The sequence below is a fragment of the Heloderma suspectum genome, chromosome 1, assembly GCF_057233095.1.
Source record: "Heloderma suspectum isolate Gila_16-S chromosome 1, 16-S_ref, whole genome shotgun sequence".
Taxonomy (NCBI): domain Eukaryota; kingdom Metazoa; phylum Chordata; class Lepidosauria; order Squamata; family Helodermatidae; genus Heloderma; species Heloderma suspectum.
Genome location: NC_139458.1, coordinates 319518502 through 319544145, shown reverse-complemented (window position 1 = coordinate 319544145; position 25644 = coordinate 319518502). Strand labels below are relative to the sequence as shown.

Below are 25644 nucleotides of genomic sequence, written 5' to 3'. Positions count from 1 at the left end.
CACACTAACAATGGCCTCTGGAATTAACAGTATTTACTCAGTTATTACAGAGAACACAGGCAATCTCAGTGCCAGCTCTTGTTGTGCAGCACAGCATCAGAACTCATTGCACTGATGCCCTGACATATACTGTGTGCTCCAGCGATATTTGACATCCAGAGCAGCATGCCACTGATCCTTCCAACAACACCACTTTGCCTGGGTAGTCTGGTTTCAGTAGTCCCCATGTGCGAACTGTAAGCCTATAGCACCCTACTCTCTGACTTGAGGCTCTTGCAATGAGGCCAGCCAGACTCAAAACCTTCTAGCCTGGAACAGGGAAGTACCAGCAGTAGTACCATGGTATGTCTGAGATTTGTCAGCGTTTGGCTTCTTGTGCTGTTCCTGGGAAGGCAGGGAAGATATACGCAGCACAGTACATGGGGGTGGGTGGGTTGTAGGTTAAACAAAACAGATTATGACCAGAAAAACAAGAACAATGTAACAGCAGCTAAACTAAACTTTTATTGTAAGGTATTCTAAGTTATCCTAACAATAAAAAATAATTATAATGGTCATTTTTACTATTGATTTATTTGATTTTTACCCTACCTTTCCCCTAGGAAAATGGAGCTCAATAGAGCTGAGGAAAAACTATCAATTCCCATCAGTCCTATTACTAACATAGAATTTGTCTAGCACAGTCACTGGAATATGTGGTAACCATACTCAGCAAGAGCAATGGTATTCCTCGTAGTAACCTACGGCTGCGAGAGCTGGAACATAAGGAAGGCTGAGTGAAGGAAGATAGATGCTTTTGAACTGTGGTGCTGGAGGAAAATTCTGAGTGCACCTTGGGCTGCAAGAAGATCAAACCAGTCCATACTCCAGGAAATAAAGCCAGACTGCTCACTTGAGGGAATGATATGAAAGGCAAAACTGAAGTACTCTGGCCACATCATGAGAAGACAGGATACCCTGGAGAAGATGCTAATGCTAGGGAAAGTGGAAGGCAAAAGGAAGAGGGGCCGACCAAGGGCAAGATGGATGGATGATATTCTGGAGGTGACGGACTCGACCTTGGGGGAGCTGGGCGTGGCGACGGCCGACAGGAAGCTCTGGCGTGGGCTGGTCCATGAAGTCACGAAGAGTCGGAAGCGACTGAATGAATAAACAACAATACTCAGCAAGGCATTCTGACATAAAGAATACGATCACATAAACTCTGGCTTCACCCGAATTGGTACTATTAATATAACCTTTGCTATATTGTGCTCAACTCTCTCTCATTCAACTAAATGACAGTTCAAAGTGCTTAACATTGGTTTGATTGGGACTGTGCTCAAATAGGGAATAACTCACAATATTTACAGTCTGAAACTGTAGTTTCTGGGCAGTATCCTATACTGCCCGTGGGACTCACTTCACTGGTGACCCAAGGGTACACTAGTAGGTTTTGCTTATGATAAAGGTTGCAACATCCTGTTCATAAAAAGAAGCACACACAGAATAATTGTCTATGCACAAGATACAAAAGAGTGCAACTAGGGATGCCGGCGAAATCAAGATGGACTAAAATGAGCTCTGATTTCCAAGAAGCTGACCTGTGGAATCCACTGCAGACTTACCCCCTCAGGCCACACAGAGTCCGTGGACTTTCAGATGACTTTTTAACTTTCCCGAAATTTATGCATATTTATTTGTAGGAAAATACGCACATTTCTGCTGAGGAAAAGTTGAATGGAATTGGGGACAATATGCTAAATGTTATGTGCTAAGGTAAATTATGTAAAGTGCTAGGAAACATCTTACGTAGTTATTTGCATATTTTTCTGCATGACAAAAAAAAATTCGCATCCGTCTGTAAGTGGACAATGGAACAAAAGGCACCTGACAATCCACGAAACACACACAGAGCAGATTTTGCACAGTCCGTACATCCCTAATTGCAACTAACAGTATCACAGGTGGGTTTTTTTAAAAAAACAGTACACTGTCAAATTAGTAGAAGTGCATATAGAGAAAACTACTACATCTTTCCCTTTACCAAATGACAATACCATAGACTGGACCACACTGATGGACCACACTGATGGCTAAGGGTGCTGACTTGACAGATGCTCTGTGACTCTTCAACAAGAGCAGTTTCCCCAATTTCTGCATTTTTGTTCCAAAAGAGCTTTCCCTCACTGAATTTAACAACATAATGGCCATGTTTAGACATCACTTTAACCCATGGTGGATTAATAAGATACTCACAGTAGCTTATTTTTTAAATAGGCCACAATGCCTGGCCACACAACCAGGCTAATAAGCTACTGTGAGTAGCTTATTAAGCTACTGTGCATAATCTGAGTCATCCCCCCACCCCCTGTCCCGCTGCAGTCCTCCTGCCCAAGCAGTGGTGCTGTTTCACCCACTGACAAAGGAACGAAAATCCTGGGTGACCCACAAAGGAGCAAAAATCCTGGGAGCACCAAAAATGGGGAGGGGTGCTATAAAGACTTGGGGGGTTGCAGGGTTGGGACCAAACTTCACACACAGCCTCTCCTATTTGGGAGGCACCTGATCCACCATCAAAACGCTATACAATTATCCCAGAGGAGCAAAAATCCTGAGTGCACAAAAAAGGAGGTGGCAGCTATAAAGTCTTGGGGGTTTGCACCATTCTTTTGCTGCTCATTCACTAAAGCACTATAGTGCTTTAGTGAAGGAGTGCTACAGCTGTATATGAAGTTTGGTCCCAATCCTGCAAACCTCCAAGGTTTTATACCCACCCACCCCTCTTTTTGGTGCACCAAAGGTTTTAGCTCCTCTGGGGTAATTGTGCAGGGTTTTGATGGTGCATCAGGTGCCTCCTGATTATGTGAGGCTGTGTGTGAAGTTTGGTCCTGATCCTGCAAACTTAAGTTGTTCCCAATTGTGCATTTCGCCCATAGACACAACTGAAATAGCCCATGTAGGCTGTTTCCTTAACACAGAGAATGCCCGCAGGAGCAGAGTGGCAGGGATCTGAACCAGTCTTTCCATGCAACTCTGTAGGTGAACAAAATACCCCAGAGTGCTCGACAGATGACATGATAACCACGGTGGGTTAAATAACCCCTACTGCAGACTGTGGGTTATCTGAGTGGGTTATTTTGGGAAAATAAGCCATCGTGGGTTAAAAAATTCCCAAGAGACGACATGATAACCCACAGTGGGTTAAATAAACCATCGTGGGTTTTTTAACCCATTGTGGATTATCATGTCATCCAAATCCAGTCAATGCCTTTGTCAGGAAAAAAGGTGATAACCCTATAATTGTCAAGGTTTATAATTTAGACAGCAGACAAGAAAAGCTGCTTTTGTTGTACCTCCAAAGTTTAGCAGCTTTTAGAAGATTTTGTTGTAAGGCCTAGTCAGAGAGAGAATGATATCCCCAGTTAGGGAAGTAAGTAGGAGGAAAACAGACAGGTGTGGCACACAGGAAAAGAATCACTCTCAGAGAGCTCAGCACTGTAGAGATTACCTCCCTACATGAGCCAGAGGAGGATTGGGATTAGCAAAAGGGATAGGCCGAGATCTCATGCCTGACACAACCTATAATATGGGTCCTGAGTGCCTTAACTTGTGAAGCAGGCTTAGGCAGACCTAGAGCAGGCTCAACATTATATCTAGCCTTTGATCTACATGTTTCATCAGGGGGAAGAATTCTAGTTAGAGGAAATCCCTCCCCTCCCCCCACTCCCCAGACTCCCAATCAGCAGAAGAGAAGTCCTCAGCAAGAATCTCCATACGCTCCATTTTTCTTTCATTGATTTCCAAGTTACTTTGGTTCATGACTATTAAATAGGCAGATGAGCCTTCTCAAGATAGGAAAGGCAGGGAATCTGCAGTACTTATTTATTTGATCTGATCCCTGCCTTTCTACCAAGAAAATGGGATTCAAGGCAACTTACAATCATAGATAAATAAAAACTGATTAAAACAAAAATAACACAAATACATTAAAACACAATTAAAACCAATAATAGAATAAAAACAGCACCCAGCCCAACAGCCCACTTACACGCCAAAGGCTAGCTTGAATAAAAAAATCTTTCCCTGCTGGCAGAAGGACAACAGAAAAGACCCAAGCTAGCCTCCCTCGGGAGGGAGTTCCACAGCCTTGGAGCAGCGGCTGAGAAGGTCCTCTCTTGCGTCACCACCAAACATGCCTCTGAAGGTGGTGTACAAAAAGAAGGGCTCCTCCTGAAAATCTTAAGAGTCAGGTAGGTTCATATGGGTGAAGGCAATCTTTCAGGTAGTCTAGCCCCAAGCCATATAGGGTTTATAGGTCATAACAGCACTTTGAATTGTGCCAGTAAACAGATGAGTAGCCAGCAACGCTGTTGTAACAAGGACTCGTGTGCTCTCCAGTCAACAGACTGGATGCAGCATTCTGGACCAACTGAATTTTCTGAACAGTTTTCACATGCAGCCCCAGGTACAGTAGTCCAAACTATATACAACTAAGGCATAGGTGGCTATGGCCAAATCAGACATCTCTAGGATTGGGCACAGATGGTGCACTAGCCTCAGCTGTGCGAACACCAAAACCTGGGTCTCCAGGTTCAAGGCCGAGTCCAGGAGTACACTCAAAAGGTGAGCCCGAGTCTTCAGGGGGAATGTAATTCCTGGAGTCCCTATTCGCTGATCTTCCTTTGCACTAAGCAGGGGCACCTTCATCTTGCCTGCATTAAATTTTAATGGGAAAAGAAAAGGAAGAAACAAAACCAGAAAGAGCTAGATGGAAAAGGAAAGCAAAACATTCAGTTCATTTGCATCTATCAAAATTAAAAGCCTTTCACCTGAATTCAGAGGAATGAGTCTGTACTTGTTTCATTTTTGTTGCTTTTACCATTGGGATACTAAGTAACAGCATTTTGTATCTGAAGAAAGGAGCCTCCCCCCCCCCCAGATGGTGCAATTGATGCTATTGTGAATGGGTTTTTAAAAAACGTTTTAGAGAGGCTGTACAATGATCACCTGCTGTATGACTTGTACACATCTAGCCACAGCAAAAGTATCACAGTTTACCTCACTGCAGGAGGGACAGGCCATTCTGTACGTATTTTCTTTGTGTGTTAGAAAGTTTAGAAAGTGATTCCCTACTCTACCACCCTCCCTCATGGCAGCACACAAACATCTGGATTTTTTTTTTTTTAATACAGATACAGTGGCAGAATAGCTCTTCCTTACAGCAAAGCTATCCCACTTCTACAACGTAGATAAGATTTCACAGGAATATATTTGTGGCACATTCCATTGATAATGGAAAAATTCTATGATTTTACAGCTCCAGCAAAAATATCATTGTACATTCAGTGTTTCTTCAAATGGCTGTTCATTATTTTAGCAAACAAAATAACAAATAAAGTTGCAGCTCATCTCCATTGAGTGCAACGACATATATAGGGCTTTCATACCTTTATTTTGCTGACAGATTGGTTTTTTGGAAGTAGAGACTAAATGGTACTAAACCATTTACTTGAAAGTAAATCTGATCAACTTCAGTGGAACTTAATTTGCAATAAAGCATATGTGCAGCATGATTTACTCAGATGAATGCCCCACTTTGTTCAATGAGGCTAACTGCTAGATAAGTGTACACAGAATCAAAGCCTTAGAATTGTAAACCTAAAAAAACTCACTGCTAAGTTTCAGAATCCAATTCCCCAGGCTGCAATATTGTTGGGAATTCTTTTTCTGTTTCTTTATGCAGTATAAATAACATATTCCCAGTTTTTACCCTATTTTACCACACAATAAACTGGGATCCAGCACGTTACTGCTAAGAAACAGGCAGGGCTTTCCCATTGTCAGTCATGAAACACTTTGCATTCACAGATCTTTCGAACATAAGAACCCTGCTGGATTAAACCATCTTTTTCCTTCAGTAGCCAACAAGATGCCTCCAGGAAGCCCACAAGCAGATCATGGAGATAATAACCTTCCTTAGCTGTTTGTCTCCAAGCAACTGGTATTTGCTTGGTATATACTGCCTCTGAACATGAAGATTCCATAGAGCTATTGTGACTAATAGTTGATAGACCTATCTTCCATAAATCCTATCAAAGTTTTCTATAGCCAGCAATTGGATCCACGTATTTGCATGCTTCATTGGGTCATAGCCACTGGTTTTAGCAAGTGTTTGATATGGTGGAAGCAAGTTTCAGGCTGTATAGAACTCCTCATCCTGTGAAGGTGTTGAAAGCAAAAGTAGAAAAATGAATGTTGATATTAGCCTGAACATATAAAGCTGGCTTATAATGAGTCAAACCACTGGGCCATCTAGCCCAGTGCTGTCTGCTTCAGCTGTTGGGTCATGAAGGTCTCAGAACTAGTGGGTCCTTGCAGTCCCCTATTCCTGCTACCCAGTTATTAAACTACATATAATATTGAGTAGTGTACTGTGTTTCCTTCAAGGTGTTGTTTTTAAAACAAAGTGCAGCCACTGAAGTTGAAATCTGAAGTGAAATACTCATCCAGAAGAAAGGGACTTTTTTCTCTTCCAGTAGTTTTCCCCCTGAAAAGATGCTTTCTGAGACAGGGAAAAACATATGAGAAGCAGCTGAAGGAAAAGTATAATACACTGGTTGTGGAGCTGCCCTTGAAGATAACTTGTTCAGCTAATGCAGAATGGAGTGCAGACTGCCTTGGATTCCTGCACTGAACAGGGGGTTGGACTCGATGGCCTTGTAGGCCCCTTCCAACCCTACTATTCTTCAGCCAGGGGGACTGGTCAGGAGTCATATTACACCAGTTCTAAAAGAGCTGCACGGTCTGCCTGTTCACTTCAAGCCATATTCAAGGTGCTGATGCCTTAACTTTAAAGCCCAAATGGCCTGAGTCCCAAATATCTTAAGGAGCATCTCTCCCTATACCAGTCTGCCCATGCTTTAAGATCATCAGGGGAGGCTCTTCCCCAAGTACCATTGGTATATTATGTGACAATAAGCAAGGCAGCCTTCTCTGTGGTGGTGCCCCAGTTGTGGAACAACCTCCCCATGTAGGTGCAACTGGCATCAACATTATACTCTTTTTGGCACCAGGTCAAAACCTATTTGCCAGACATTTTAAACGGGTTTATTAAGCTGGTAATGTGAGCTTTTGTTTCATGTATTTTCTTTATTGCTGTCGTTGATTTTGTTTTATTGTTTTTATTGTATACCACCCTGGTAAGATGAAGGGCAGTATAAAATACGTTAAATAAATGTTAAGAAACCACTCCCTCCATGCAGGTTTTCTTCTTCAGATTACAGCTTCCATAGTTGCTTTTTTAAAAACAGCTTGTGGAAAAACTAAACATTACTCACCATTAGTGTAGTTTGGTCCTTAAATCCTTTAATTGGAAATGCTGAACCAGGGACTGTTTATAGGCAAAGTGTGTGCATTATCACTGAGCTATGGACAAACCCCAAAGCAATCTAATATATTTCTCTGTTGGTGAACTGCTTCACACTTGCCATACGAATAATCAGCAGAATGAGCAGAAGGATCGCAAAATGCATCAGGGCTGCCTTACCACATTTTGAAGTAATATATCCTATCATCTAAAGAGGAAAGCCCCCCAAAGCCATTAAGTCCAGAGTTTAAAATGAACTCAATGTACCACTGTACATGAAGGCATCTACATGGCTGAAATGGCCATAATATGCCTGCATGTGTGAACTGGGGTCAGATGAAAAAGAAACATGGGAAATTCCTTCTCTCCTTCATACGCATTTCAAACAGGGGAGATGCTGCAGCGCCACTATTATTTTCTCAGAGAGATTTATACACTTCATACCTCAACCACAAAACTCTTATCCCCATACATGTTTTTCTTTAATATATAAATTAAATGCCTGCTAAACATCCATAGATATACTCTCATTAAACAAAAACAAGGCATGGATTTTGAGGTACAGATTGTGTTTTTCTAAACCATAATGCATGTCAGCTTGTCTGGGACAGATGCTGAGTGATTTATGCAATGTGTGTGCTCCCAAAGTTACAGCTGAACCATTAAGAAGGAAATAAATGGTTGACTTCACATGAACAGACTTGTCATCAGGTGGCAGCTGGCTTGGCAACTCCATTGTTTTTCCTCGATTTGTAAGATTTATAGTACTGAATATCTTGCCTCTTTTGCCTCAGCAACATATACTCACTGTGTAAAATAAAATGAAAACTACAGAATCCAAGTTTCTTTTTTTAATATACACCACTACTCTAATGTATTATACAGTTGGACCAAGAAGTAACCAATGAATTAGAATGCTCGGTCGGTGTTCAGGCACTGAATAGTACTCAGCACCTAAGTATTACGGAAACTTTAACAGGCAGGTGCTTTAGCTAGCTTAACACTGTTGTCCCAATACTGTTTTAAGGGTGCACTCACAAAACACAAGAAATATTTGGGGAAATGACACTGAAGTCGATACAGTTTCTACTATGAAACTATCTTTGGTAGTCCAAAGATGTTGGAAACAAACAGAGAGAAAAGGGAAGCTATCCATTTTAGAAAGGGAAAGGGATTTTGTATAAAGCTTGCATTAGAAGCCTACAAATGCCCCGCAAAAGTAACCATCAAATTATACTTCTTGAACTTGCTTTGAAAGTATCAACGATGGCAAGAACTTTCATTTTATAAGGCTTTACTCTTGCTGCAGTCAAAGTAGACTGTATAATAAGCATGACTTCCACTGAAGCACCTGAATATTTGTGCAGGTAGCCAATTTCCATGCAAATTATTTGGTATTCCACTTCTCCACACACATACACACACACACACACCCATCCTCCGCTTTTGCAGTACCTATTTATCTATAATGGTGGTAGACCACAAATAATTAGGCTGTTCTACAAAACCAAAGAGTGTACTGTCAAGTCAGAAAACACTGATCTTTAAGTTTGATGAGAACCAACATATCAAAACAAGGCATTTACACCTACCATTGACTGGGAAGTAATGTATTGTGTACATCCAATTGCACAGTATTTTTAAGTCCCTGCTTGCTATATTGTTCTTGCTTGGCCTCTTTTTAGTCTTTGCACTACTTGAAAGCCAGACTGATACCTATCCTTTTTTGTCACAAGTTAATGACTCATAAATGGTGGTGGACTCCCACCCTGACAAACATTCCACACTCCTAATCTTCACAATAACTTTTTAACTGCCTTGAGTTACCCGTCATCCTAATTTCCTGTGTCAGCAGGCTTAACTTTACATGCTGAAAAACAAATACTTGACCTACCCCAAAAAAGCTTTCAGAAAAAAGTCAGATCTGATGTACAGGTGCCATTTCAGAAGATGGTCAAAGAGATTTACACCAAAGTCCAAATGATAATTATGGCCTACTCCTTTTCTTTGTTGCTGTTTCTCTATTCATTGAAGTTCCATTTAGTTATCATGGCTAACCGTCATCAATAAGTCTATCTTCATGTCCCATCATTTTTAAAAAGCTATCTAAGATAATGGCCATCACCACATCTTGTGGTAGTGCATTCCATGATTTTATTACATGTGGTTTGAAGAACCACCTCATAGGAATATAACAACTGAAAAGTAGAGAGCCCATGTCTTAGCATAGCAGTCCATAAGATATAAACCCTACAACCCCAACAGACTAGTCCAGTAAAAAGCACCTTGATTAATCCATTTGAGTCACACCTTCCATACATCCAAACATCATGCAACCAGCTCCCATTCTCTGAGGGAGAAGCAGAGCCATTCCACCAGCCCTGCTGAAAGACTTAATTTTTCCTCTTCCCTCCCCATTCCTTTTTTCTTGTGTTTCTTTTTAGATTCCTTTTTCCTTGAGTAATGTGCAGGTAGCAACTGTCTTGTTTTACTGATTATATGTAAGCTGCTCCAGGAGCTTTTAGCTGAGGAACAGACTAAAAATACTAGGATCATCTACTGTAAAAAAACAGTGAATGAAATGTAATGTGTCCATGCACCTCATAATTAATATTTTTTCACAGTGATTTCTCAATATAACAAATCTCCCAAAAGCAGAATCAGATAATTATGAGCAAGAATGATAACAGGAATAGAATTTGATCATGCTGATAGCAATTATTCCAGTCAGGTGTGTTGCAGAATCTTGCACTGCAACAAATAGTTGCTTTATTTTACCTATATGATCCCTATGCTATGAAAGGTTACTTCCGACTTTTATGGGAAGAGAAACCTTCCAACTTTTCATGAAAGTGTACATTTCACACTTTATGAATTCATAGTAATTGCTACTTTACAGCAATAAGAAGGACTTGTCCTAGCTTGCCATTGACATGCTTTAAGGTGTTTTGTATAAGATACTAATGATACCTCAGGAGACCTAATACAGGCTTACCCAGCCTAATAACCTCCAGATGTATTGAACTGCAACTCCCATCATTCCCAGACAGCATGGCCTATGGCGCATGCTCATGCCACATCCAAAAAGAAAGTATGCTTTTTCCTCTGGAACAATAGTTACTTCTCATATGCAAATTCGATAGCTGAATTGATCAATCAATCCATCAAAACTCACATGATTAATGTACTTACAGTACAATCCTATACATGTCGGTAACAAACCTTACAAATTCTTTAAAATCAACGTGCTTATGGCATCATTTTTACAAGTTTCCATTTTCAAAATATACAACATTAGCTGCAGGACTAACCATGAGTTCTCTATATAAAACTTTTAAATATCAGCTTTCCTGTCCTCAGAACACTGCTAGGAACTAAGGGTGCTAAACAGCCAGAATGTTACAGGCCCGCCCAAGGTGCCCACATTGCTATCTTTTCAGTGCCAGCTAAGACCTTTGTTCTCCCAGTCTTTTAGGGAACTATCCTATCGAGATCAACCGTCGCCTCCACCCCCTCCACCCCCAGGGGCGACTGCCTATCCAATGCAGGGCAGGAGCAGTGCAGAGGGGATCTTCCCCTCTGCACTTAAGCCACCCTGCATTCACGGAGGGCGGCTGAAGACAGCTGATTTCGACTGTTTAGCTGTGGGAAGTCGGAGCGGGGGGAGGCAACATCGGAAGATGCATAGGAAGCATCAGAAACGCACGTTTGCCCTCCCCACCCCCAGGAACGCTCCGTTTTTGCTGCTCCGCGTTCCTCTTCTGAGTGCAGAGCCCGGGGCCGATCTGTGCTGCCTACAAGGCAGCGCGGGAGGGGGTGGAGGTTGGTGCTCAGGGAACCGACCTATGCTATGGCCATCTAGCAGCTGACTAGCGGCCATAGAATTGCACCCTTAAGGTCTTTTGCAGCACAACCCTAGACATATCCACTCAAAATTAAGTCCTATTAAGTTCAATGAGACTTACTTCCAGGTAAGCATGTATAGGATTGCAATCTTCTTAGTGTTCAAGGCTGCAATCCTCTACATGCTTACCTGGAAGTAAGTCCCATTGAACCCAATGGGGCTTACTTCAAAGTAGATATGCATAGAATTGCACTGTACATTTCATTATTCTAGTCCCAGTGATGTAGTTTTAACTTTTATAACTTCATTATTTTAGTTATGTTGGCATATTTGTTAGTCCTATATTTGTTTTTACTGGCATTTTATTTGTATTTTTATGTTATTATGTTTTGTGCAATACCCCCAGAGAAATGTATTTATGAGGTGTTTCATAAATTAAATAGGTAGATAAAATGTTTTCCTTTTGGCGAGTTGTTAGAATTTTAGAATGCAAAAAGAAATAGAGAAAAAGAAACAATGAAAGAGGAAAAAGAATGAGCATTCACTACTTGACCCTAAAACTGAATCTCAGCCAGTAGAGTACCCAGGGCTCTGCCTCCTTTTGAAGGCTTATTGAGAGCAGGGCACATAATACCATGTCCATCCAGCCTATCAACAAAGAACATAGCATGCCCTTCACAAAGAAAATATTCTGTATATGCTTAGGGGCATTTTATCCTTAGGTCTTGGGTGTGTGTGAAACAACTTTGGTTCTGCTTGAAGAAAAGAATTCTGTACATGGATGATGGAAATCACACAAAAGTGCCAGAATGGTTACACATTTGAAAACCACACATCATTTGAAATGCCACATTGCCAGCACCATTATGTGCATTTTCAGCCTTTAAAAATAAATGAAGTGTACATATTGGCCTGGTTCGCACAACACGAAAACCCATATTTAAAAAACAAACGAACAACCAATGGTTTGCTCTTAGGTTATTTTTCTGGCTTATGCTGGGGGAGACAATCGAGAAGTCCAGGTTCAAACACAACAGGGAATGATCTGGGAATGTGCGCCAGCCCACTGACATGTGTACAACAAGCCAGGGTGTTTTTTTGTTTTTTGTTTTAAACCCCTGGGTTTTTCTGTCATGCAGACAGATGATTAACTAAGGGTGAAAGCCTATGCCCACTTACCTAGGACTAAGCCCATGGGCCTCAGAGAGACTCAATTCTGAGTAGACGTGCAAAGGATTCCACTGTAAACTGCAAATGTTCTGTTTTCAAAAAGCATGCTAAAAAATGAGAATCAGTCAACTGTTAACAAGCTTCAATTAATCCATCATCAAAATGCTATCTCTTGCATATGTCCTGAGGCACTATTCCCACACTATGAAATTACAGCAGAGAGCTGTGAAAATGAGTAAAAGAAATATGAGCATGGATAAATCAGGAGGTAATTCGGCGTTTCCCACTGATCATGTGGGATTTCTTAATGTCTAGGTCAAATATATTTCTTTATTCATTTATATCATAATACTACAGCCAATAAAATTATCCTCTGACTCCCTGTCAAACCAGTGTGTGTGTGCCCTTTACATTCTATGGTCAAATGCTTACAACAGTTTTTCAGTACCTGGATAAAGTGTACCTGGCATAACCTTAAGCAGGGCCAGAAATAATACTAAGGCTGCGACTTTGCCCCATTAAAATAAATTAGAATTATGTTGCTGACTTTAATAAGAATGAGATTGCACCCTAAAATCACCAAAAATATTTGAAGAACTAATCAGGTGACTGACACACCTTGAGAAAAGTGGTATTGCAATTAGAAATGCTCGTATGCTGCTGTTTTTAATGTAATCTTATTAGAGTGTTATGGTGTTATCCTTTTGCTGCTTTGCAGTTGCTATGAACTTCCTTGAGGTCTACAGGGGGTTGAAAGATGAATTATGCATTAAAACTGAAGCACAGCTGGCACAAGCTTAAACAGGGACAGAAATAATTGTAGGGTTGCAATTCCACTCCATTAAAATTAACTGTACAAATAATATTAAAATGCCAGACAATACCTAGACATATCACTGTTATTAGTAGCTGGGGAAGGAATAATTTCAAGGAATGCTTTATATCTAGTTGACCAGATCATTACAATGATATGAAATATATATATACTGGCACCCTTAAAGGTGGCCTAAAAATAATAGTAAATAAAATAAATAACTGAGCAATCCTATGGTCCCTGGGAAGGCTCTCCCTCATCGAAACCAATACTGCACCAGATGCACTGATTGGCAGTGCATTTCCAAGCCCAATTTAATGTGCTGGTTTTAACCTTTAAAGCCTTAAATGATTTGTGTTCACATTACTTGAAGGGTAATGGCCTTCTCCCATACCAGTCTGCCCACACTCTTGAGGTCATTAAAAGAAGTCCTTCTCACAGGCCTGATGCCAAGGGCAGTTCAGCTGCTAAGTACAAGAGAGGGTCTTCTCAGTGGTGGCCCCACACTTCTACAATCAACTACCATCAGGGACTGTTGGGCCTACTTCCTACTTCAGGAAAGCTCTGAAGACCCACCTGTTTTGCTGGCCTTCCCTTAAGTCTGGCCTTGAGTTTTAATGGTTTTAATCCCTGTTTTTTGTGTTTTAATTGACCCTGTTTTATGGATTTTACCAAAACATGTTTTTATGGATTTTTTTTATTGTATCTGAGGAGGGATTTCCCCACTCCATCTTTCCCCCGCCCCCAGGCAACATGGAAAGCGAGGATTTTCACATCATGTTCAAAACTGTATGATCACTTAACTTTGTTGTGCTCTTACAACATCATGTTGGCTACATGATCTCTGATTGGCTGACATTAACTAGCCAGGAAGCTCGCTCTCTCTCTCTCTCTCTCACACACACACACACACACACACACTGATGTAGGCAGCAAACAGTGCTCAAAGAGCAACATAATAAGTGAACAGTAAGATTTTTTTTTTTAAAGGAGAACAAAACAAACAATTCCGAATTACAGTTTACATGCAATTTCTATTTCAACTTGCTTAAATTGAATGCCCAGGCCATCACTGACAAACTTTTTGAAAAGATGGGATCAGAAGCAGAGCTGCCTTGGTCAATCCTAGCAGATCATTTGGAATATGAGGGAAAAGGGGCTCCTTCACACTTGCAGAGCACACCTGATTTAGGGCTTTCAAGGATAAAACCAGTACCTTGAATTTAGCCTGTAATGTAATTGGGAGACAGAGCAGACAAACAAAAATGTAAGTCCTATGTTCTCCAAGATCAGGCTACACCTGCTGGAGGTCTGCACCACCTGCAACTTCTGAACTATTTTGAAGAGTACTAAAATAATGTAGAGTACTGGAATAATCCAGATGGAAGGTTATCAAGGAATGAATGATGGTTGCATGATCTTTATCAAAGACAAAGGGGTGAAGCCAGGTGCAGCTGATAAAACATACTCCTTGCCCCAGATAGCAATTGAGTATCAAGTAACAAAGCCCTGCCAAGGAGCACAACAGGTTATGAAACGAATCGTTCATATGCTTTATGGGATATCCCACTGTCTCCAGGTAACATGGTCTTCCAACATTTCTCATTTGTATGAATTCACCTTCAGTCTATTCTTCCTCATCTAAACCATCAGACACTGGTACCATGAACTAACTACTGCTCCTTGATCTGATAAAGAAATATAAAGCAAGGTGTCATAAGCATACATCTCATTCTGAACTGTTCGATAATCATCACAGCAGCAGAATCTGTATATTTAAAAGCCTTGGGAGGAAGACAGAACCCTGTGGCATGCCACATGATAGCAACACTACCCTGTCAAATTAGCCAAACAGATAACAGTGCAAAGCGGTTCCACAACTTCCTCTTCTCTCAGCTGGCCCAGAAAGATTTGATGGTTAACCATATCAATTACTGCTGAGAAGTCCAGTAAAACTAACAGGGTCGCACTCCTTCTGTACATCTCCAGAAAAGCTAATCAACCAGAGCCACTAAAATAATTTCTATTCCAATGCCTGGCCTGAAGCCAGACTGACAGGGGTCTAGAGCATCCTTCATGACCATCTGCTTAGGGCAAGCGTCAAGCAAACAGGAGTTCAGATGAATTGTTCCAACGACCATGTCAACATCCTTAGGAGAAAACAACTTACATTGATCCACTCCAACAGGACAAACATCTTCTTGAGGGTTTGGAATAATAGTGGCATCCAAGTCAGAGCAGATTCAAGTGATTTTATCCACAAAACGCTTATCAAAAAACTCAAAGTAGAATATCAAGGGGCTGTCCACCGTCTTGGGCTGCTGGGTTGTGATACTGCTTCATAATAAAATGGGCAAACCAACAGTTTGTCTGTTGGCCTGCCTGCTCCCGCATGCAAATTGAAGCATTGTATTTGCCATTGCTGGGAAGGGAAATGATAAGCATATCCTATGTTTTCTAATTTCCATTTCCAGAGATAGCATTGTACCAAAAAAGAAATGGCTGCCCCCTGTGGGCTGTCCAATGGGACAGTTATTTCTTTTCCCATGTAACACTGGAAATGGAGGAACGTCAGTACATGTGTTTCCCTTTCCATTAGCAGCCAATTCAATGGTTCAATTTGCAAGGCAGCCGCAAGCAGGCTAGCAACAGAGCAGCCAGCATGCCAGTTTATTATGTTAAAGATAAGAAAAGGAAAGGAAAGGAAAAAGATCACCACCCACCAAGCTAGCCACCTCACCTCATTGCAACAGCCCTCCCATATACCAAAATAGAATTATACACAGCCTATTTTTCAGTTAATTTGGGCGGAGGTAATGATGATTGATGAACGGGGGCAATTATTAATTGAAGAAGAAAATTGGCTTGAACTGGATCCATATGTGAAGGAAATTAACTGGGGACAAAGTAAGTGAAGAGGAACTCTGGGTGATCTGAGAGTGGGGTGCAAATTAATTGAATTAATTTTATTTGGGATGATTTGGATGGGAATCAATTGGCTTGACTTGTCTTTTATGAAATTATTTCTACATTTGCACATATATAGCTTTGCAAATTTTATGCATGGTTGTGTCCAATGGGCCTATTCTCTAGATGTTTACGTACTTAGCAATGTCCCCAGTGTTTGAAAAGCACGATATCCCAGTTGCAACAGAACAGCAACTTTAAGGAAAGATGGATCCCTCACAAGAGAGTAACCACTGTGCATATCTTCCTTCCTCATGCTCTTGCTTTGGAACTTTTAGCTCACACTGAGAGCTACATCTTCGCACCTGTTCCCATGATCCCTCCTATAAGTGGCAGCTATTACTTTTTCAGCACAATCCTATGCATGCATACTCAGTGAACTAAGTGGGACTTAAGCCCAGGTAAGTGTGTACAGCACTGCAGCCTTAAAACAGCCATGCTAACTTTAGCCATGCTGCCATATACAGATGCATATTTGTGAATGGCAATGCCACACACAGAAGTTAGCATGGACCAAATGTTCACACTTCATCACAGTTGCTAAAAAAGCAGGGATCGCACATGATTGCTGCAAGTAGTGTCTGCCTTCACATGAGTGGTTCTGTGTGTAGCAGTTTGGCTAAAACACAACATGGGCTGATTAAAATCCACAGAAACTATATGCAGAAAGTGTCATGTGAATTGGCCAAGTGGGCCTTAGGAAGCATTACTAACTACAAAGCTAGCAGAGATGACAGTATTCCAGCTGAGCTATTTAAAATCCTAAAAGATGATGCTGTTAAAGTGCTGCACTCAATATGCCAACAAATTTGGAACACTCAGCAGTGGCCACAAGACTGGAAAAGGTCAGTTTACATTTCAGTTCCAAAGAAGGGCGATGCCAAAGAGTGTTCAAACTACCGCACAATTGTGCTCATTTCACATGCCAGCAAGGTGATGCTCAAAATCCTACAAGCTAGGCTTCAGCAGGATGTGAACCGAGAACTACCGGAAATACAAGCGGGGTTTCGAAGAGGCAGAGGAACTAGAAATCAAATCGCCAACGTTCGCTGGATCATGGAGAAAGCAAGAGAATTCCAGAAAAACGTCTATTTCTGCTTCATTGACTACGCTAAAGCCTTTGATTGTGTGGATCACAACAAACTCTGGCATATTCTTAAAGAGATGGGAGTACCAGACCACCTTACCTGTCTCCTGAGAAACCAGTACGAGGGTCAAGAAGCAATAGTAAGAACCGGACATGGAACAACCGATTGGTTCAAAATTGGGAAAGGAGCACGACAACGCTGTATATGGTCGCCCTGCTTATTTAACTTATATGCAGAGTACATCATGAGAAACGCCAGGTTGCATGAATCACAGGTCGAATTAAGTTTGCCGGGAGAATTATCAACAACCTCAGATATGCAGAAGATACCACCCTAATGGCAGAAAGCGAAGAGGATCTAAAAAGCCTCTTGTTGAGGGTGAAAGCTTTTGCAGAGTGCAAAAGCTGGTCTGAAACTCAACATAAAAAAAACTAAGATCATGGCATCTGGCCCCATCACTTCCTGCCATGTAGAAGGGGAAGAAATGGAAGCAGTGACAGATTTTATTTTCTTGGGCTACAAGAACACCGCAGATGGTGACTGTAGCCATGAAATTAAAAGACGCTTGCTCCTTGGGAGCAAAGCTATGGCAAACCTAGACAGCATAGTAAGAAGCAGAAATATCATCTTGCCGACAAAGGTTCGTATAATCAAAGCTATGGTTTTCCCAGTAGCAATGTATGGCTGTGAGAGCTGGACTATAAGGAAGGCTGAGCGCCAAAGAATCGATGCTTTCGAACTGTGGTGCTGGAGAAGACTCTTATGAGTCCCCTGGACTGCAAAGAGGTCAAATCAGTCCATCCTAAAGGAAATCAACCCTGAGTGCTCATTGGAAGGACAGATACTGAAGCTGAAGCTCAAATATTTTGGCCACCTAATGTGAAGAGAAAACTCCCTGGAAAAGACCCTGTTGCTGGGAAAGACTGAAGGCAAAAGGAGAAGGGGACGGCAGAGGATGAGACGGCTAGATAGCATCACCGATGCAATGAATATGAACTTGAGCACACTCCAGGAGAGAGTGGAGGACAGGAAGGCCTGGCGTGCTATGGTCCATGGGGTCACGAAGAGTCGGACACGACTTAACGACTGAACAACAAGAAAAGAAACAGACAGATATGATAAAAATGAAGGAACTGGGTGCCTCTGAGCACATGCTGAGCTCAGGAATTCGTGATCAGCAGCAGAACCAAGCTCACATGTCCTTTTATACACAAAACCACTCCACTGTCCCTCCCAAAGTGTTATTTTGCTGCACCTTGTGTGTGCGTGTGTGCGCGCATGCGTGCGTGAATACATGCTAGTTGTTGCTCTTGTTAGATCACTGCAAGTCAGAAACCCTTTTCAGATCTACTGCAAATCATTCAGGAATCTACAAGTAGATCCTAATCTACCTTTTGCCCTACCCTGCTCTAAACCTCTTAGCATCAATCAATGTATTTGGCTGTACTGACTTCAAGCAGACCAAATACCAATATGACAGTTTGAGCCTGCAATCCTGTTCACACCTACCTGGGAGTAAGTCTCATTGAACTCAGTGGGGCTTATGTCTGAATAGACATGCATAGTATTGCATATTTAAGTGTTTTTCAGGTGTATTGTCTGTCTTTAGCCTTCACTAACAAGAGGAATCTTACATTCATGGAATATAAGGAAAAACTATTCACAGGTTCAGGCTACAGTCCTGTATATAATTACTTCAAAATCCCACTGGAATCAAATGGGATTTGCTTAAAAATAAACACATCTTGAATTGGCGTTGAAGTGCTACTGATACAGACACCAAGGATTGTGGGCAATGCTTTTTAACCTGGGCAAATTACCTAGAAGGGTAGGCAAACCAAAACTGTCGAAAACATTTTAACTGCATTCTACAAAATCCGTTTCCACCCAGGAAATCTCTCTCCACCTCACTCAAAGTGAATGTTATCTATACTGTTAGCTATATTGAGACAATAACTGACAGACACACAAAATATGTTGATAAAAATTGCATTGTTTTTATGAAAAGGATTGTCAGCAAGCAATAAAACGTCATTACTAAGAGCATAAGCTTACATTTTTATATGCATTTTGACTGACAGGTCAGTTATAAGGAAGATGGTTGCATTTTACCATCACCATTCTTCACTTATTTTTCACAGGTGTATATTACACTTTCAGACTGAAACATTCTGTTTGTTTCATGGAAGATTACTTGGTTCTTAGTTTATCTCTCTTCACACCTAGATATACCCAAATTATGTGTACAATTTGAGCTAGACCCTTTAAGTATGCCATAAATGTGAACTTGTTTTCATATGAAAAACAAGCATTTTAAATGTTTTTTGTTTAACAAAAGCAGTGGTGGTTTATATTTCAATGTCTTTTTTTGTTAACCACACACATTCTTAAACATACATGATATAGTATGGTTCTTGTAATTCATTCACTGATGATATCCCAAATGTAAGAATATGAAGCCTCCATAGGGTAATTTATTTCCAGATGTACATCTGAATGATTCATCCACTGAGATGGACATGTGACACTGAAGTGTCCAAGGTCAGCTTTCTGCCTGTCCAGCTCATTTATTTAATTTGTACCCTACCTCTCCTCCAAAGGCTCCAGAACAGTATTTCAGCTCATTATAATCATGGGAGGTAGATGATGCTGGGAGATAGTGGCTTGCCCAGGGCAACCTAGTGAACCTTATGACTGAGCAAGGAGTTGAGCTGGATCTTCTAATCTTCAAGCCCAATATTCTATCCCAGCCTTCCCTGTGCTTGGCAATGCTGGCTGGGGGTAACGGGAGTTGTAGTCCAATATAACTGGATAGCACAAGATTGGGGAAGGTTGATCAAGCTACTGCACAACACTGCCAAGTATTTAAGGTATTAGATTTTGTATCTAACATGTGGACTAATAAACGCACTGAAACATGAGGCTGAATTTGATGTCCAAAGTATACAGAGAAAGCGTTCACCTGGGGGTTTGAACATTTAGCAGCTGCTCAGCACATGGTAAGAAGACACACAAAAAGAGCACTGCCATGTCTGAAAAACAATTGTCCAAAATAAAGTAGGGTATGTAGAAAAGAATGGTTTTGATGACAGCATCCACCATATGCCCAAATCATTGGAGGCAAGTATAAACCGGGTTTAAAGGTCATATAGCCAATCTCTCCCATGTCTCAAAACCTTCCATACTCAGTAATTTCCTAACGTTAGTGCTTATTTAATGTCAGTTATCACCTTGCTGTTAAAACTGTTGGTGCAATAATAACAAAAACAATGTAGTCCAGTCTTATGTATGTCTTCTCTTAAGTCCCACTGAGTTCATAAGAACTTAGTTGCCAAGTGTGCACAGAACTGCAGCCTTATATGCCAATATTTTATTATTTAGTTTTCAGTGTACATTTTAAATGTTTTCTTGGTTGAAACTGTATTCTGTATATTACCTTGGTGAGTAATATTAATAGTAATATTAAAGGGTGACCAATAAACGTTAAATATAAACAAACAAGATCTAACAGGATTTGCTTCTGAGTAAACATGGGTTAAGTTTTGGATGTTAGCATACCAGAAGATTAGTGCGGAAGATATCATGTGCCTATTGCCATATAAATTAGAATAACTAGGATGCAACAATATCAGGGGGCAAGCAATGACATTAATCTGCAATTGGTTCCACACAGACAAAAGGAAATACTTCACACAATGCATAATTAAGCTGTTTGGAATTCATTATCACAGAATGTAGTGATTGCCACTGGCTTACATAGCTTTAACAAAAGAATTATTTATTTATAAAATTATAAGTCACCTTTTGGCCCAGATAGGGCCTTTAAGGTGACTTAACACTTAAATGAAGTCATGGGAGGACAGGTCAGTCAGTTCCTATTGGTCATGATAAGTTAAATCTCCAAATTTAGAAGTAGTATATCTCTTGAGTACAAGATGCTGGATGTAATCAGCAAGAGGTAGCCATCCTAAGAACATAAGAAGAGCCATGCTGGATCTGACCAAGGGTCCATTTAGTCCAGCATTTTGTTCATACAGTGGCCAACCAGCTGCCCATGAAAAACCCACAAGCAGGACAGGAGTGCAACAGCAGCCTCCCACCCATGTTCCTCAGCAACCGGTGTACTCAGACATACCACTTCATGCTGGGCTTGTGATTCTCAGAGGCATCTGGATCACCGCTATTGGAAACAAACCTAGGGTTATTTCCAATAGAGTAGAATGCTAGAGTAGAATTCATTCACTGAAATGAATGGGAGTCAAGTTAGACTAATACTGGATTACAATCCCTACTTGAACCTTGGTTTAAATCCATCAAAGTGGTGGGTTTATTTACTTGGTTTGCATTCATCCCATTTTAAAATTTCAGGGTGGTAACAGAAAACAGAAAATCCTTGCAAATATTAAAAGTTAATTCTGATGTCTCTCTTTTCCTGCCTATCAAGAATCAACTAAAATATAAATCTTATACCACTTCTGGGCTGTTTCCAGACAGATGACCCCCAGCAATACCTAATCATTGCTTTTATGCTGTGAAGTGCAAGCAGCATTGCAACTGACAGGACAGATACTGAAGCTGAAGCTCAAATATTTTGGCCACCTAATGCGAAAACTCCCTGGAAAAGACCCTGATGCTGGGAAAGACTGAAGGCAAAAGGAGAAGGGGACGGCAGAGGATGAGATGGCTAGATAGAATCACCGATGCAATGAATATGAACCTGAGCACACTCCGGGAGAGAGCGCAGGACAGGAAGGCCTGGCGTGCTATGGTCCATGGGGTCACGAAGAGTCAGACACGACTGAACGACTGAACAACAACAAGTGGGGGATGCTGGGAATTGTGGTCCAACACACCTGGAGGGCACCAGGTTGGGAAGCTGTAGTCCAAGGTATCTGGAGGGCACCTGGTCTAATGCTGCTTTTGTTTTAAAGGACAATTTTAAAGTCTTGGCTAGCTACCGAATCGCTTTCTTGTATCAACAGTACTGGGAGAGATAGCAATCTTTAAACAGAGGAGCATGGCAGCCTGGGTTAGAAGTTCAACACGCTACTGTTGTGTATTTTTGGAGGGGGGGGTGGTTAAAAGTGCAATGACGGTGGGGTGTGTGGAGCGGGGAGACAACAAATGAAGGACTGAAGGGAGAGGCTGTGCAGGCGAAGGTAGTCGATGCCAAGGCCCAGCGCTCCATTCCAACAGCCAACTGCCCTGGAAGAACACCAGGCAGAGAACACAAGGAGTGCTGCTGCTGTGCCTTTAAGGCGCAGGGAGCTCCGTCCCAGGAGCTCCGTGCGCTCTCTCGCCAAGTCGGCTGCTTACACGTCTCTTCTGCACGGGGCCTGCAGACCGGCGAATCCCCCCAACAGAAATGCTTTGCTAGTCTGAGGGCAGCACCTGCCCCACGGAGGGGGGGAGGGGAAGGCTTTGCCATGTTGAAAGCCAGCGCCGCCAGAGCCTCTGAGCCCCTCCCCGCCCGCCCGCCCCTTGATAGCTACAAGACCCCAGACCACGAATGCAAATGCAGGGGAGGCGAGACCCGCCGCTGGACGCGGCGTGCGTGGCGGGGAAAGGCGAGAAATGGTCACGGAAGCCTGTGGAACCGCTGCACACTGGTGGGTGGGGTGGGACGGAAGGAAGGAAGGAAGGAAGGAAGGAAGGATGGATTCGGGGGCGGCAGGTGCACGGCTGCGCCCCGGGAGAGCAGCGACGCCGGGCTGGGCATTACCTGTTCGTGGGGGTCGTGGACTCCGAGGAGGCGAAGGAGGAGGACGCGAGGCAGAGCGAAGGCGACGCGGGCACGCTGTTCACGCCGCGGCTCGCCTCTGCCGCCGAGCGGTCATTGGGCTGCTGCTGCTGCTGCTGCTTCTTCAGGCGCCAGTGGCCGAAAGGCGAGCGCTTCTTGCGCTCTCCAGGGGCGGCGGCGGCCGGCGGGCTGCTGTGGCGATGCTCCCGCCGCCCCTGAAGGGATGGCGAAGGGCAGGGGGACGAAAACGACGCCTCCTTGCTCGTGTCCGGCTCGGAGTCCTCGGACTCGCTCTTGCGGTGGAAGAGCCTGCCGAGCCGCCTGAAGCCGCCCCTCTCCATGGCTGAGCGACCCCCTCAAGCCCACGCTCGCGCGGCGGCGGCAACCGCCCGTGGCGAGCGGCGCGAGGATGGCCAGGCACGGGGGAAAGCCTCTCGGCTTGCGCGCTCCGTCGTAGCCGCCGAGCCAGCGAGAGGCGGTGGGACAGGGAAGGGGGGAGGACGCAAAGCGCCTCCTAAAGGCTGCCCGGGGAGTTCCAGGCCTGTCAGTTGCTTCCAGCCGCCGTGCAAACCGCACCCTTCCCACCTCCTCAGCTTGGCTCGCTTGTTGTGCGAACTTCCAAGCAGCGCGCGTGCGATGAGCCCGTCTCGAGGGCTTTCCTGCGCGTTGATGTATTTATTTTACGCGGCTGCCACGGCGGCTGCTTCCTCGCGGGGTAGTTCCCGCCCGCACTGACTTGGAAGCCCTGCTGATTCTTATCTCAGCCCGCTACGGAAGAAGCGCATTAGCAGGGGGGCCCGACTGTTACGCAGGAAGGGAGAGGCTTGCCGAGGAGGATGCAAATTATAAGCCATTAGTTTGTTGTTTTTCTAATGACGCCGAGATTACCCACAGATCTGGATCCTGTGTGTAAAGGCTTCAGGTATATAAGGGAACGCACCTGGAAAGCTCCAGCACCAGCTGTGCCTTAAGAGATCCCCTGACATCATCTTCTCGACTGCACGCTCTTCTTGGCATTTTTTTTTTTGCACAAAAAGCTTAATATAATTGTTAATAACAATAAGGAGGCAGAATTCTGAACTCAAGAAATGGGAGATGCTCACTTCCAGCATCACATTAAGATGGAAACAATCCTATATTACTCAGTTACTTAGGTATAAGCCCCACTGAACTCATTGACATTTACTTCTGAGTAGCAGAAATGTATAGAATCATACTGTAAACCTGACTGATAACATAGTCGGATTCTGTTGTTTGAGTATGCGGGAAAGCCTATGGACCAGACCAGAGCTAGAAAACAGCAAAATATATAGTTACCCCAAGCATAGTGGGAGTTGGCATGCAGCAAGTACCCTGGGCCTAACTATAACTTAGGAGAATTATAGCCACATGAGGGGATTTACACACACACAAATCTAGGAGTGGCCCAGTTAATGTTGGGAGTGCAGAATGTGGGGAGGGGAAGCTTAACCTTTCCCTCCACAGCTGTGATCCCAGTGGAAATGGACACCTCACGCCACAATTCATGACAGAAAAAAGGTGCCAAGAAGCAGCATTCTAGAACTGTGATTGTAATTTTTGCTCAAAAATTAAAATGCGCAGGAGTGTCTAGTTCTATCTTTGCCTATGGGCAGTGGATTTCTACTATAGGTTGACTTGAGAGGAGTAATGCTGAAACTTAGCTTTAGTTGTGGCTGAATTTGTACAGTGGCCAGGGATGTGCCCCCTCTATCAATGGTTCTCTTCATTGCCAATTCTTCCTCTTTTTCCATGTGTTCATCAAAGTATTTATTGACTTTATCACACTCTAAAACCAAAAAGGCTCCCAGAGTGGCTTGCATGCAGTCAGTAAAACAAGACAGTATCTGCCCGCTATCCAGAAAGATATGGCACACAAGGGGGAAGGGAAGGGGGGGGAGTAGCTTTTCAGCAGGGCTCATGGAATCACCCTGCCTCCCCTCATATCTCCCACTGTACAGGCTACTGGAATGGTTCCTGGTTATGACAGTTGCTAATGAAGACAGTATTTATTTTACTTTTATTACACGTATGTGTTGCATTTTCTTCTGACACAACACTCAAGGCTACATAGCATTAAAAAAAAGATAAAAAGCAATACCACTCCACTGCCTTGGAAACTTGGAATAGGGACCATGGTTGCCATCACACACTGTTGATTCTAGGGTCCAAGTCTGGGGGCATGTTTGTAATTCTCAGATGCATCAGCGGTTCTCGTAAATCAACTGTTCTCCATAACTTCTCACCTATCCAGTTCCTAGCACTTCCTGTATGCTTTCACTTCTGCCTCAGTACCTTGATGGAGACTTTTGAGAAACTATTATTTAGAGCAGGGGTGGGTAATGTGTGGCCCATGGGCTACATTTGGCCTCTGCCCCCCCAATTAGAAAAGAAAGAAACAAACAAAATTGTTACTTTTAAGTTAAGTAAGTTAAGTCTTAACAATGAGTTAAGAGTCATTGGACAAGTCAACTGATCCAATGCTACTGTCATTTAAGATAGCTTTCAGAAGTATGCAATTGGTTTGTTCTTCAGTTATTGACAGCTGATCTTGGGAACATCTAGATAACACCAAAGTCTTGCTGTATGCTGCTAACAATTAGTCCAGTACCATATTGGAATTATCAGTAGCCAAGGCATTAATGATTCTCTCTC

The 25644-nt window shown here is 42.7% G+C and overlaps 1 protein-coding gene across 1 annotated transcript in view; it reads right to left on the bottom strand.

The window, feature by feature from the left end:
* CRYBG1 (crystallin beta-gamma domain containing 1) overlaps positions 1-23441 on the bottom strand; it is a 137972-nt gene extending 114531 nt beyond the window's left edge. The window contains exon 1 of the mRNA XM_084827216.1: positions 22954-23441. Coding sequence (XP_084683342.1) covers positions 22954-23312 — 359 coding nt within the window. The 5' untranslated portion in view covers positions 23313-23441. The remainder of the gene's footprint in view (positions 1-22953) is intronic.
* Positions 23442-25644: the final 2203 nt, after the last annotated feature.